Here is a 14,027-nt window from a genome sequence, read left to right as displayed (position 1 = left end):
TTTTACAGCGACGACACGCTGCCTTCTCGCCCTAAAGCTGGGTGAATGTAACCCTGATGATCGAAACAGTATCTTTAATCATCAACGATGTGTACACACACATTGACTTTCTGATGGTGGGGCTTGCGATAGCTGCATATGCGCACTGCCTGAGAAAGCTAAATCTGGGGGACAAAACCCCAAACTTGCGCATGCGTTGTTGTACATATCAGTCTTCAATTCAATCCAAGGATGCGACAGAAGCCATTCACTAGAAAGAAGTGATCTTATTTGAAAGTACACCCAGTTTACAGAAATCTAATTAACTGACTACTAGTGGTGTTGACACATTCACATTCTTTCAATTAGGGCTAGATTAACCTGCCAAATCAGTGATCTTGTGCTAAAATAGTATCATAGGTCAGGTTTGCTGTTTCAGTTCATGAAATACAAGAATAACTTGTTTACAAGTATTTAAAAAACAAAAAAAACAACAAAAAAAACCCGCATCACCTCTGAGTGTGAAACCCTGGGTCTTCTTCTTGTTTGATAATGAAGTATTGGTATTAGATTTATTAAAAGGGACACAATTCAAGTCGGAAGGCCAATTAAACTTCATAATCACACCACTCACCAACGACAACTTGGGGCAGAGTGGTAGATAAAAGAAAGGTAGAAAACATGAATCAGTTAAGTTGTATGTATATGGCAGCCTCTGATGGAATCGTTTCTAAGGGCAGCATATTGATCAATTGCCAATTTACACATTTGAATGATACAATTTACTTAAGATAACTTGTGCAAACAGCCTGATCCCATACTGCGGATTTGAAGAGTGAGAAGAAATGCATCTGTCTTCACTCTATGATACAAATATAAAGTTATAAGTGAATGCAGGGTGAGGTGGGGAGGGAGAGGTTTGTCCTGGATCAAATTTCTATTCATCTGATGCCACAGTGATGTCAGGACATCCCACAATGACACAGCACCATAGTGGATAGAAGAGGGAATATTTAAGACACCATAAAGCAGTGTGACACATTGTAACAGAAAGAAAACCAACTGCTCATTGATTTTTTTTTTGCTAAATATAGTTTACTTAAAGAAGAGTTCACATTTTACATCATCATGTGTTTGAATTAGTCCAAAGCATGTACAGAAAACCTGAAATTGGCGAGGACAGCAACAACACAATCCTGTCGTATCAGAAGTAGGAGGCTTGCTGTTCTCTGGAAAGCTTTTCTTTTTCCTGCTGAAGCTCTTCCCATTTCTTTTGTAGTTCTGCCTTTTCCTCCTGCAGCTCTTCTTTCTGTTTACGCAACTGTTTGGCCTCCTCCAGCTGCACTTTCCTCAATGACTCAATTTGCTCCCTCTCTGCAGCTGCGGTCCTGGCATCCACTGCACGCAGCTTCTCCAGCAGTTCCCTCTGATCCTCCAGAGCTCGCGCCTCCTCCCTCTGTGCCCTCCTCAGGGAGTTTATCAGCTCCCGCTCTGTACTTAACACACGCCTTTCTCTTGCAGACACTCTTGAAGCTTTAAACTCATCTTGAAGACAAGGGGAAAAGAAGGCCAAATGTTTAGTCTCATTAGTCTTGGGTGCAGTAGGTAAGAACAGCTCAATAACTATTTACTATAAACATGAAGCAAATTAATCCACTCCACTTACATTAGGTGATTATGGTTGCTAATATACCAACTTTATTAAAAACACTGGGGAAAATCAAATGGCAATATAAGGACTTGAGAGTTTATCTGCAACATTCAGAAAACCCTTGTTGATAATGAAACCAGGGCTGTCACACTAAATGACAATCATATTTAGAATAATGTTGCCATCTGCTATGTTCCTTTATTTTATTTGGACCATTGGCTCCATGATAAAAACCAATCAAAAATATTTTGCAACGTTTGCTAGCTGGCTAGCTGTTACAGTAGCTTTGCATTCATGTTAGCTTTGACTTTGAGTTGGACTGTGTTTGCTGGTTGTTTGTTGACGTTAGCAGACTCCATTTTTCAGTTAATGCTAGCTAGTGTTGCACAGTGTTTGTGCTGTAGAAGACGGGCAGGGCACTCGGCAGCACACACAACATCACATCCTTCGTCCCGAGTCCTTTACCTAAAAATCAGTCCAAAGGCTGCTACAGGGAACCGAGGAAGTCTGGTAAGATCTTATGTTTTAAGTTACGTTACAATCTACTCACACATTGGCAATACAAAGTGATTAATACACATTCACGTTCACAGATATTGCACATTATTTAAAGAGTGTTCACAGCTAACGTTTGTCTTCCTCTGTTATTCATACACAAACAGCAGTGATGCATTAAACATTACCTGGAAACGGCCTCCTCTCTGTCTCTGGTGCTGTCGAGGCGCCACCCTTAACATTTGAGCCCTGTGATGACTGGGATGGCGTTGGGTTCTGCCTGTCGCCGCCTAGCCGAGAGAACACCTCTGGGTGTCTCTTTGACATGTGCCGATGCAGATTGCTGGTGCTGCCACTTTCAAAGCACTGTAACTTCTTCATGCAAATACGGCAACGAGCAGCACCCAAACTGTCCAAGCGGTCATAGTACCTCCAAATCAAGCTCCGTCTCCGTCTTACGGGGCGGGCATCACTCGCCTCTTCATGTGTAACTTGTTCTGCTGGACCTCTTTTTGCGGCTTCCAGGATGCCATTAACAGCCTCATTAAAATCAGCATCATTCCTTGTGGTAAGGGTGTCAGAGTCTCCATCCTCCAGTTCAACTTCCACTAAAGGAGGAAAACAAAGTTACAGTTATGGCTACAATCATGATACTCTCACCTGTTACCAATGAACCTGTTTACCTGTGGAACGTTCCAAACAGGTGTTTTTGGAGCATTCCACTACTTTCCCAGTCTTTTGTTGCTCCTGTCCCAACTTATTTGAATACGCAAATATTTACAAAAATCAATGAAGTTGATGAGGTAAAACATTAGATGTGACAGGGAAAACATGACAATCAGACTAAAAGGCTGACTGTAACATAAAGCATGTAAAGCATGTCCTCTATAGGACAGATGTTCACCTTTGATTGACTGGTTTCATTTAACTCAACCTGATCATCATTAACGTACATGCCACTGCAGAGCGACAATAAAGCGGGTGGTGTAATATGTTAAAGAAAGTGCTACACTGACATTTGTTCATCGCGTGGCATATTTTAATTTGATGCACATGGGAGACAACTGAATGTAGAAAACGCAGTGTCGTTTCAGTAGAAAACGCACAAGAGTAAATAAAAACAAATGGTGGCTGGGCTACTCAGTTAAGTAATTCAAGTAACCATACCGAAGCAGAACTGCTCACTGTCCGTGTTCATGGCTCCCTGACCGCCGCTGATGGATGTAGTTTCGGGTACACGGCCTTTTAATTTCTTGACAACCTCTGCGGGATGTTTGGTTCGTAGATGTCTCAGCATGTTCGTGGTGGTGCCTTGTTTCACCCGATAATCCATGCAGAGCAAGCACTGGGCCGACTCAGCGTCGATGGGTTTGAAAAAGCACCAAACTGCGCTTTTTCTCCGGACCATGTCTGCCGTGGTCTGAGGGCTCAGCGATTCACCTCACAGCCCGCGCTGTAGCTGTGACAGATAATGTAATTTTCTGTGCTCGGTAGTTCTTACTTGCTTGCTAGCAGTAGCATTAGCATTAGCTTTAGCAGCCGTCCACTGTGTTTGTTACGTTTCAACCCATAATGCATTGCCGTTACGTCACATCCGTGGCGGGCAAAAAGCGTGGGCCTACTTAGGAAACGCTCATTCCAACAGATATTGGTTCCTGTATTATAATATCTGTAACTATGCCCTTAGTGACGGACAATGAAATAAAACGTTCATTAGAGCTCCTCTCATTATGGCCTGTTAGAAAACAATATGTGTGAAACCGATTTTAATAAAATTATCACAAAATATTTAACATTTTCTTCGTTCACAAATTAAAAATTATAAAACGCTTAACAGAATATATGCAATATATTCGAACACTGTTATCTGTCACCAGAAGTTTAGTTTTGAATGTAATATTTGAACATGTAGATTGTCTACACCTGTCTATGGTCTGTATTTAATGTTTTAATGTAATGTTCATGTTAATGTATGTTAATATATTTAATGTTTAATGTGCTTGAAAAACAAAATTACGCTACATACAGTACGTGAACATATCAAGCATCCTACCAATGTTTTAAATTGCAATAACTCTGTAATCTATGTTAGGATGATGTTAGTGGTGCCTGCTGAATTGCATTGTGTTACATGAACGGGTGTTTTTATTACTTATTTAATTGTATTAGTTATTTATATCAGTGTATACAAACAAACACCTCTCTCAACAAATTGTTTAATTAGGTACACCTTGCTTGCTTTAGCTAGGTGTAGTTAGTCAAAAACCACAGAATGACAACCCTGTACTTTGAGACCAGGTACAGCTAAGTCATCCATTAAAACGTGTTCCCAGCAGGTGGATTCTGTAATCCCCACGTGAACACAGCACAATGCTTGCATGGAGAAATGATGACTCTATGGAAATGACGGAGAAGGCATGATGTGATATCGCGTCATGCAGTTAAGATATTTGAAAGATTATTAGTTAGACTACAGGTAAAGATTAGCTCAGGCTAGAACACTAACTAGCCTGAGCAGAAATATTTGATTTACAAAATAATGGATTATGTTAAAAATGTAAAAATGGTGTGAACAGTATTACTGCAATATTCAGCTCAGCTTTAACAGAATCAAAGTGAAGTCTGACCAGACACTAAATGAACTGTATTTATTGAAGGAAATGTCTGTGAGGAGGATGAACAGAACAGTTTCCCAATGTAAATGCAACACATTGTGTTCAAAAAGCCATATTATCAATTAAAACAACACTAACTCTAAACCATTTAAATATTACAGCTTTAGACAGAAATTCACAGGCTGAAAACACAAACACTGAACAGAATAAACAATGGGAAACTTTCTCCACACCAAGACATAAATAAATACAAACAGTCTTCCTTATACAGATAAATGTTAATTTGCAGTGAGCTGGCTAGTACACGCATCACACTGCATATTAAATATGTGGCATTTTATCAGTGCAAACAACAAAACAAAAACATCTGTTACCAAGAAGGTCAAAAACCTCATTTGGAATGTATTTCAACAGTGGTGGGTTATGGAGCATCCTGCAGGCAAATGTGATGTGTTTTACAAAGACTGTAAACTTGATGTATTGTTTCTGTAAAGCACTGTTGGGAAAGCGTGAGGTAAGCGTGTCACGTCTACATATCCTTATCTGCAGATTCTGCGTGGGTCTGAGAAGGGAACAGAACAGTGAGTGACTGCAACAACCATAAACTGTTTTAACACTTCCTTCTCTTGGTCTGATCACCTTACAGAGGCACACATTTACTCTCTCACACACGTCAAATCCAGTGGTTCTGCTCAATGAGAAGATCAGTAAGGTTTCAGGATGATGGTGGCCCCACTCTCTGGATTCAAACAGCTGTATTCATTTTAAATGCATAGTTTGCTTGGAAAAAAAAAAAAAAATTGTAAAAACATATTAAATTACTTCAATGGTTAGCACATGTAAACAAACCTTTGACACAGATTTTAAACTCATTAAAACTATATCAGTTTAACAATAAAAAGGTAATTCATCTGAAATTTCTTGAAGAAGCCTGTTTCTTAACATAAGATTTCATGTGATTCTCCACCTAAAACCAATCCTTTAAGGTTTACCCAACATACTACTAAAAACCCCACTATGCAACATGTCACTACTGAAATCCATTGTAACCTCCAGCTCACTGCAGTTGCTCTCTGTGAAGAACGAAACTACGAACTTATTTTGCAGCCACCAGAGTGCGAGTAACACTCAAACGAAATGACAAAAACAAAAGAGATCTAAGATGTCTAGGAAATTTGAGGGGCGATGCCACAAATATAAATTTTCTACATAGCTTATTTTACTCAATCCCTGGTAATTTATGTTTGCCGTAACACGCCATAACATTAAAACCTACAAGCTCCTTTTGCAAACTCTTCCACTTTTTAAATGTATGCTTATTATCACACATTCAAAAAAAAAAAAATCAAACAAGTCAAACTAAACTCTGCACCGCTCCATCATTCTCATTCTGAAACAACGCTTGAATTCTGCCAGTCACCACGCTGCGAACAGTCAAAGTACTTTGTTAGTCAAATCATCCTCATGCTTTGACATTCACATTCATGTCTGAGGTAAACACTTCCTTTCAGAATAAGGTGCTTTTGGGTTTGGGAATAAATTAACAACAAAATACATCAACATCTAAATGTCATATACGATACAGATTAAAATGTTTTGTCCACTGGACTTTACATTTACGGTTGGTTTTTAATGTGAGCCAAATTACTGAATTCAGTGCTCGGACAGGTTGTGAAGCACCCAACTGTTAATCAAGTGACAATTTATGAACTGATAAAGTATAAAAACTTTGTGGCTCTGAACAATTGGTCATGACCCAAAACTGGGTAATCAGAAGAAAGCATTTGTTTGTGCACTAATTTGCCCACTCAGCCATTATTGGTGTATCCTAATATCCAGCTCCTGCAAACTCTTGTTCTGGTGACTTAACATTAACCCAAAAAAAAAAAAAAAATTCAAAAATGCTCTGGCATGCCTCAGGAAGAGCTGTGCTCTTGTTCAATGGCAAATATGAGGTATGAGCTTATTTTATTTATATATATCTGATTATCAATAAGATACAACAACCTATATTTTTCTTAAAATACAGAAATCTATCTACACAGGCTGCTTAAAATGAGCATTAATGCAATGGTCAAACATCCAGTGAAAGGTCTGTTTTCTGACTCAAGTAATTTTGCTCTTTGCCACTGTTTGACACAGGTGTGGTGCCTTGCTGGCGCGTGACGTATTTCAACCCTATTTAACAGGAAACTGTCATGACTTCAAGCTTCAGTGAGAAAAAAGACTGTGTGTACTTTTTGGCGTGGTACAGGAAATAAATGTGTCAAAGGGGCACAGATAGATTTTGAAATTGCTACTATGATAAAATGTTCTGTTTAGAATCAGAGTAATGGAGCTGTGAGGGCACACGCACACTTTCGTTTTCTCAAAATGTGGCAGAATGTGAAAATGCAAAAAAGTAGTCATGGGTCACGTAAACCGCCTCAGCAGCTGATTTAAAGGAAACATGTTCAGAGGCCAGTTTGCTCAGACACATGTAGTGGTTGGACTGGGAGTATAAACACATTCAGTTCTTATTCCTCTGCAGAGCCTCACACAGGTTGTGATTTGGATCTGGCTCTTGACTCATGATCTCAACACACTCCCATTCTCCACTACAGCTGGACCGTTTCACCGCCTCAACCACCGTTTGCACATACAGACCATCCTCAAATGTTGGCGCCATGGCAACCGGTCCTTGTGCCCACAACCTGCGCTCCTCATGAGCCTGAAAAGACTGTCTCAGTGCCTTTACCATGGAGCTCAGCCCCCGCAGGTGAGGCAGGGGCATTTCTGTCACTTCTGGTCCCACCCACCCACTGTCTCCTAGCAACAGCTCCTCACTTTTACTCCCATTGCGTTGACCATACAGTTCTGTTCCCCTGGCAACCAGTCTCCCGTTGGATCCAACCACCATGACCTCGTGTACAAATGACCCTGGCATGTTGAAGTTCAGGGTCACAGTGCAGCACACGCCCCCCGAGCTTGACCCAGTTCCACCCATCAACATTTGGAAGAAACAAAAGTCATCGCTGGTGACACGGCGGATGCCTCGGATTAATCCGTTTTGTTGTACAAAGGTCCGTAGTAAGCCATGAACACGGTTGGCTCGTGCACCAGTTAGATAGCTTAAAAGGTCAATGATGGTGGAGCCAACAGTGTGCAGCCCGCCTCCTCCCATCAGCTCCTCGCACGTCCAACCGTACGACTGATCCAGGAGGCTGGGACCATAGACTCGGACATCACACACCTGCATTTCGCCAACATATCCCTCCACCAGCAGCTGGCGCATAGCAACAAAAGCTGGCAGGAAGCGCAGAGTATTACCCATAATGCTGAGCAGCTGGGGGTAGTACCTGGCGGCAGTCACCATCTTGAATGAATCCACAGCAGTTGCAGCTTTCTCACACACCACATTCTTACCGATACCTGCAGAGAGACGGGCAAAGGTCGGGGTTTTTTCATTTAGATAAAACTGAAGTCAACCATCTGATGTAAACGCAGTGAGAGTTCTGGAATTTTACATTTCAAAGATGCAATCTTGCAAATCTCCGACTCTCAAGTAAACGTTTACAGTAAAATAATTGCTTTCATTCTGAATTAATCTCTTGTGTTCTGCATGCATAGTTTTCACTAGCTATGGTTCTTAATCTGCCATTAAATACTAATAAAATTATAGTACAATTTTGTTTTACGTACATTCAGTTGTTCCTCCCTATCTACGAGGACAGACAAGATTTTACAGAATGACTCAATACATTTCAGCAGCATCATAAACTAACTTGCAGCCTCCAAAATTACCATAAAGTTCATTCAATGCCTCTAAAACATTGAAAAAATAGGCAGGATTTACAGTATATTTGTAGTATTAGACTGTTTTAACTCGATATACCATTAAAACGTCAACTGAGTGTTTGCTAAATATGATTTGAAGGTGCAGGGCAGACTTGGTGTCTTGGTGCTCAGACTCACTGTGGAGTCGACTGCCTTAGATGGCATTACTGCCCAGCTTCTGGACTTTGGTATGAATAAACAAAAAGTCAACATTCTCCTGACACACCATGTGATAACACAGAGGATGTACATAGTTTTCATCGATGGAGATCAGCAGCCTTCAGTTCCCCTTGATGGTAGTGCTATGGACAAGTCCTTTGGCGAGGACACACTCAGGAAGTTGCAACTAAAACAGGAAGCTGAGGTCAACGCTCAGGAATTCCATCAGATACTGTAAGTTAACTTTATAGATCTACTCTCCTCTGATACGACAATGCGTTGACTATTTTTGCTTCAATGTGTCGCTAGCAGATGTGAGATGTGGAAAATTTTAAGTTTTTGTCTGCAAGTTTTGTTTTGGGGATTCCCCCCACAAATTATAACATTCCCTGTGGTCATGGCTATGACCACCATTAATCACATTTCAAACATAAACCCTGAGAAAGATGTTACAGTGAGAATGCAGCCATGTCTATTGTATGGATCTTTTGGGGAGTATTGTCATTATAGTCGCAAAAAAGTCTGCCCCAGGGCTGACCTGCCACGCCCAGCTTGGTTAGGTCACATTTGTATAACTTGGATGCAAATACAGTGCAAGTGCAAGAGCTGAACCTGGTGTTTAGGATGAAAACTGATCTTATCTGAGTGCTATCATTCACATAAACCCAAATATTCTGAATTATGATATGTAAAAGAAAAAATACAGCCGATATTAAATGAAAATCCACTAATATTCATTTTTATAGCAATGCTGTATATTTCATGGCTCTGATGGAGTGACTGCTGTATGGAGGCTTATCTTACCCAGCGCTTTGACTGCAATCTGCCTTGTCATTGAGGGGGGAATGTAGATGCAAACAAGGTCGACATCCTGGTGCAGCAGGACGTCATCAGATCGGCTGGTGTGAAATGGGATACCAAGCTCTTTTGCCAAGCAGCACGCTTCCTCTTCACTTCGCCCCCAAAGTGCATGAACCTCAAAGCCCTCAGCTTTCAACAACGGGACCAGCACTCGGGCTGTGCTCCCTGTGCCAAACACACCGACTCCTGGCAACATGGCAGTGCCACTCACTGCAACCTTACGTGTTAACCATGACCAGCCTCACTAACATCCCAACAGACTGCGAGTCACTTGTCTGTCAAGGCCTTTACTGCTTCTGGAAATCAAGGAGAGCTTTCTGAACCTGGAAAAATAAAAGAATAGACTATTGAAGGCAGAGGACATTAACAAAATCAAATATCGGACATTTTTTAAATGTCATTTTATGCCATTTCCATACAATGTTTAAATTTAATGTAAACAATAGTGACCATGCATGTAAAAGCATTAAGTGTTCATCAGCAAATCATCTGGCCTTACTGTAGTGCAGGATTTAATAAACAGAACCACAGACAGTAACTCATAGTACAATGTCTTTATTATCCATTCATGCCCCAGCTTTAGTGACTGTGCCAACAGACAGGACAAACATGTCTGACGGAGGTCAAACTAGTCTTTCTTATCAGCAGTCTCTGACAGCTACTTGCATTGTGTCCTGCTACATAGTTAGCATGCCATTCCTCAGATGATCCACACCCACTGAAAGTCAACGTCATCTCTACCTAAGCAAGTACAAGTTATGTCTCTGCTGGGCTTTAACCAGGTTCAAGACTTATTTAGTGGCACTTATGTACAACAACTTGCACACAGAACTTACAATCAGTTGGTCTAATGACATTAAATAACACTGATCCTTCACTAAGTGCTGCTTGTTCAGCTCACCTGAGGTGCTCCCAGCTCTCCACTTGCCTCTGGTGTTAGTCTAATCTATCATGGACCTCTATCTGTTCTGTGGCTTTCAGTCCTCTATGTAATTTGAGTTGGCTCGTGTGGTGGGGGCACCTGCCCAAACTATTCATTAGTTTTGAAAAGGAGAGTGGGATGAGCAGGTTTATTTGCGATAGCTCTGATGAGCTTGTCCACAAGCAAAAAGTGGTTTACCTATTTATAAAATTCTGAGTACGTATATGCAGTCGAAGAAAAAACGTTGGCGGCTGGAAGGGGCTAACACTGTGCCTCCCCGCGGCCATGACTGTAATATTACAGCAACAGACTGTGTGCCTGTGCACCTGCATTACCTGTGTCACCGTTGAAAAAGACACTCTCTCCTTTTCACGCAGTATCACCCCAGGGCACAAACACCATGTCCAAACAAACATTCATTTACCACGCTGACGACAGATTAAGCCTCAGATACCACTGGAAAGTAACCCAGCCGTGCTGCTGTGCTGCTGTCGGCTGGTCAGATAACAAAGCCCCCATGCCACACGAAATTGTCGCTGCCGAAATCGATACTAGACGGGCATTAGGCATACTTTTCACGATATCACAAACTAGCGGAAAGTGTCCACTACTTCAGCTAACATAGGCATATGTGGTCCGCATAGCTAAGGTTCACACCGATCACTAAGCTAGCTAGACTAGGTGAGTGATAACGTTAGCTAGCACGCTCAGCTAGCCGGCCAGACAGCCGCAAAGGCAACTCAAAGAGCTCCCGACACATGTAGGTACTTTTCAGAGTTAATATCAAAAGTTAATTACTGTAACTGACTTCAAAGTTGATATAGAAACAACCCATAATGAAATGTAACATAAGCTACCTTACGGATTAGCCCGGACAACATCGACAGCGGTTGTAGGTGCTCTGCCGGGCGCTGCCCAGTTGCTAATGGTAACTTCAGCAGCGACGACAGGACTGTGGGGAGGTCCAGAGATACTAACAGAGGCTGGAGATGGGTCACCGGCGGAGGAGCAACGAGACAAACACGCCTCGAGCTAGGCGAGAAAACATGGCTCCGGTCTCACGCACGTAAAGTTGTTTTTGTGAAACATGTTATTTTGTAGACAAAAAAGTAGGTCGCTAAAAACTATTTGGATGAACTCACGTAACATTAGGTTGACCTGGAGCAAGCGCGCTCTTTGGACGGGCACCGTGTTTTCCCATGATTCAGTGTGTCACCTGTGACTTCACCCGCACGACAATCCTTTGAAAAAGTAACTCTATGATTTGAAAACAGCTCTGTTCTTTCTTCTTCCTTTCTTTCTCTGTTTTTTTTTTCTTTTTTGTACTGTTTTCTGCAAGTTAACTTGTGGAATATTGTGGGGTACAATTGTTAAGGTTTCTTAAAAAAAATACATTTAAACCTATCATGGTTCCTGTATAATACTACACACACATACAGATTTATGGCGTTTCCAGTGCCTTTGATGTTTCGTTATTCACTGCAAATTAATATGTAATTAATTTCATTATTAATAGACTGAATGGCAGATATCTAGTAATTTGTTGAACTTGCAGGTGCAACATCTTGTTGCTGTCATGTTACATTTTCCCCATGGGCCAGTTAGGCCTGCATTAGGAGCCCTGATTTAGAGTACCTGTTTCCATAGGCTGTTTGAGATAATAAATCTAAAGGATGAGAGTAAGGAGATGTGCGCGGATGGATTGTGGAGATGGCTAACAAGTCAGCTTGATCGTCAAAGGGTCTACTGAAAGATGACTTTATATCAATTTAAAAAATTAAGTTATATTTCGAATCGTATGTACAGTATATCTGAAATTTATTGTGTGCATCATACAAAACCCCCCACAATTTTAATGAGAGCTGGTCTTAATTTTTATTGTGTGTCACCGACACTGTCACCATGTATTGCTTGGAAGGCAATGTTTTTCATGAGATATTTGCTCAGTAGAAGAATCTGCTCCACTTAAGTTTCTATGTTCTTTTCTGGGTCTCAGTTTGTAAAGCTCACAAGCTACGTCTTGTATCACAGATGGACTCTGAGGAAACTGTGAAACAGCTTGGAGCTTTCTCGGAGAGTATTCAAAACCTGGCTTTAAGAATCTAAACAACATGGTGCATTCTTCAAAGAGATTTCAAATTTACCAAACTCCAGTGTAACAGATGAGGACTCCAGTGCCTGAGACTGTCAGCACCATGAGGCCTGGTCCAACAAAACTCCATGCCTGCCCTCTGTGCTCACACACAGACTTGTCGCAACAAACCCCAAGAATGCTCCCACATTTCTTTACAGTGTTACATTCAAAGAGGAGCCAAACATATTACAGTGTCTGTCTTTTTTCAGCATACAGTCTAGTACCACTCCTGAACTTTGTCTCCATTACTGTCATCTGATAGCAGAGGGAACATTTAAGAAAACAGCACTGCTTGCCTGCCAGCTGCTTTCTGGTGATATTTTGGTATTTTGTGCAGTTGCATAAAATATATTTTATTATTCTATATTTTATTATTTCAGAATATAAGTCTGTTTTCTGTTGCATAAAGACTTAAAACTTTACATATATTGGTTAAGGATGTGTCAGAATGTAATCTGTACTTCAAACTACAGATGTGTCTGCTGTGTACAGATAGATGTTTGCCATGTGAATCAGTAGAGTATAGCCGGATGACAAGAGGAACAGTGTTTTGAGGATGATAGGAGAGATCACAGGTGCACAGAGGGAGGAAATCGTTGACCATGCAACTCCATGGATATATCCACCGGACAAAAATATCCTCCATATGTTACTTGGGGCTGGTAGTTCCCTGTGGTTACCACCACAGACTCACAAAGGAGGAATCTACATGGCCATCAGGTGGCCGATAAAGATTACTACAACATGCAGACAGTCATGGCTGGACAATGATATTTTAGAAGATAGAGTCCAATGAGTGGATTGGATTCAAATGAAGCAAGAGTAAATATTTCCTTTTAAACCTATTAACATTCTGTCACCTTCAATTTCACCCTACATGGATGCTTGAGATGAATTGAGCAATTTTAATGATAGCATATGTTTTATTGATTGGATATATCCAAGATTAAAACTACACTTTTTGGTATCTCAAGAAATACATCCCTCACGTAGACTCATAGTGTATAAGGTGCAAGTACTGGGACCATGTCGGAAAAATAGTTCTGTTCTTGAACAACATACTATTAAATTTTTGATTGCCTTTAGAATTCTCTTCTTAAAACACCTGTGTGGATATGCAGAGCTTTTTTTTTTTTAATTACACATGGAAAATAATACCTGTATTAATACAGATAATTGTAAATCATTTCCCATGGAAACAGGTGATTATTACAAATCTTTGGAAACTTTTAAGCATGAAAGTATTGTTTTTCTACATGCTGACATTGTTTTCAGCGTGTCTGTATTATAACAAAATAAGAAAAGATGTGGATATGGAAACAATACACAAGCCTACAGCTCTAGGCTGAGCTCAGCATTGCGTTACCGAATACTGACCACCAGGGGCGGTAGTTC

At 40.8% G+C, this 14,027-nt stretch overlaps 2 protein-coding genes across 3 annotated transcripts; both read right to left on the bottom strand.

The window, feature by feature from the left end:
• Window positions 1–1,048: 1,048 nt before the first annotated feature.
• LOC143318936 (uncharacterized) lies at window positions 1,049–3,707 on the bottom strand. Its single transcript, XM_076727479.1, has 3 exons — window positions 3,293–3,707; window positions 2,314–2,733; window positions 1,049–1,524 (listed from the first exon to the last, which is right to left on the bottom strand). The coding sequence occupies exons 1-3, from the start codon at window positions 3,531–3,533 to the stop codon at window positions 1,184–1,186; spliced, it is 1,002 nt and encodes a 333-aa protein (XP_076583594.1). The 5' UTR covers window positions 3,534–3,707; the 3' UTR covers window positions 1,049–1,183.
• A 1,047-nt stretch (window positions 3,708–4,754) lies between these two features.
• On the bottom strand, window positions 4,755–11,558 carry gfod2 (glucose-fructose oxidoreductase domain containing 2). 2 transcript variants are annotated; one of them, XM_076727459.1, is made up of 3 exons: window positions 11,356–11,557; window positions 9,520–9,899; window positions 4,755–8,151 (listed from the first exon to the last, which is right to left on the bottom strand). In XM_076727459.1, the coding sequence occupies exons 2-3, from the start codon at window positions 9,770–9,772 to the stop codon at window positions 7,250–7,252; spliced, it is 1,155 nt and encodes a 384-aa protein (XP_076583574.1). In that variant the 5' UTR covers window positions 9,773–9,899; window positions 11,356–11,557; the 3' UTR covers window positions 4,755–7,249. The 2 variants fall into 2 exon arrangements, with proteins under 2 accessions (XP_076583574.1, XP_076583582.1); XM_076727467.1 differs by lacking the exon at window positions 9,520–9,899 and having other exon boundaries at window positions 11,356–11,558.
• Between the last annotated feature and the right edge of the window lie 2,469 nt (window positions 11,559–14,027).

Source organism: Chaetodon auriga, chromosome 1, assembly GCF_051107435.1.
Source record: "Chaetodon auriga isolate fChaAug3 chromosome 1, fChaAug3.hap1, whole genome shotgun sequence".
Lineage (NCBI taxonomy): Eukaryota > Metazoa > Chordata > Actinopteri > Chaetodontiformes > Chaetodontidae > Chaetodon > Chaetodon auriga.
This window is presented reverse-complemented; position numbering and strand designations above follow the sequence as displayed.

Coding starts and splice junctions, on each gene's coding strand:
- LOC143318936 (XM_076727479.1), bottom strand. CDS start 3,533: ATGGTCCGGAGAAAAAGCGCAGTTTGGTGCTTTTTCAAACCCATCGAC. Junction 2,734..3,292: donor CAGTGAGCAGTTCTGCTTCG/GTATGGTTACTT, acceptor TTCCTCCTTTAG/TGGAAGTTGAACTGGAGGAT. Junction 1,525..2,313: donor AGAGAGGAGGCCGTTTCCAG/GTAATGTTTAAT, acceptor CTTGTCTTCAAG/ATGAGTTTAAAGCTTCAAGA.
- gfod2 (XM_076727459.1), bottom strand. CDS start 9,772: ATGTTGCCAGGAGTCGGTGTGTTTGGCACAGGGAGCACAGCCCGAGTG. Junction 8,152..9,519: donor GATTGCAGTCAAAGCGCTGG/GTAAGATAAGCC, acceptor GTCTCTCTGCAG/GTATCGGTAAGAATGTGGTG.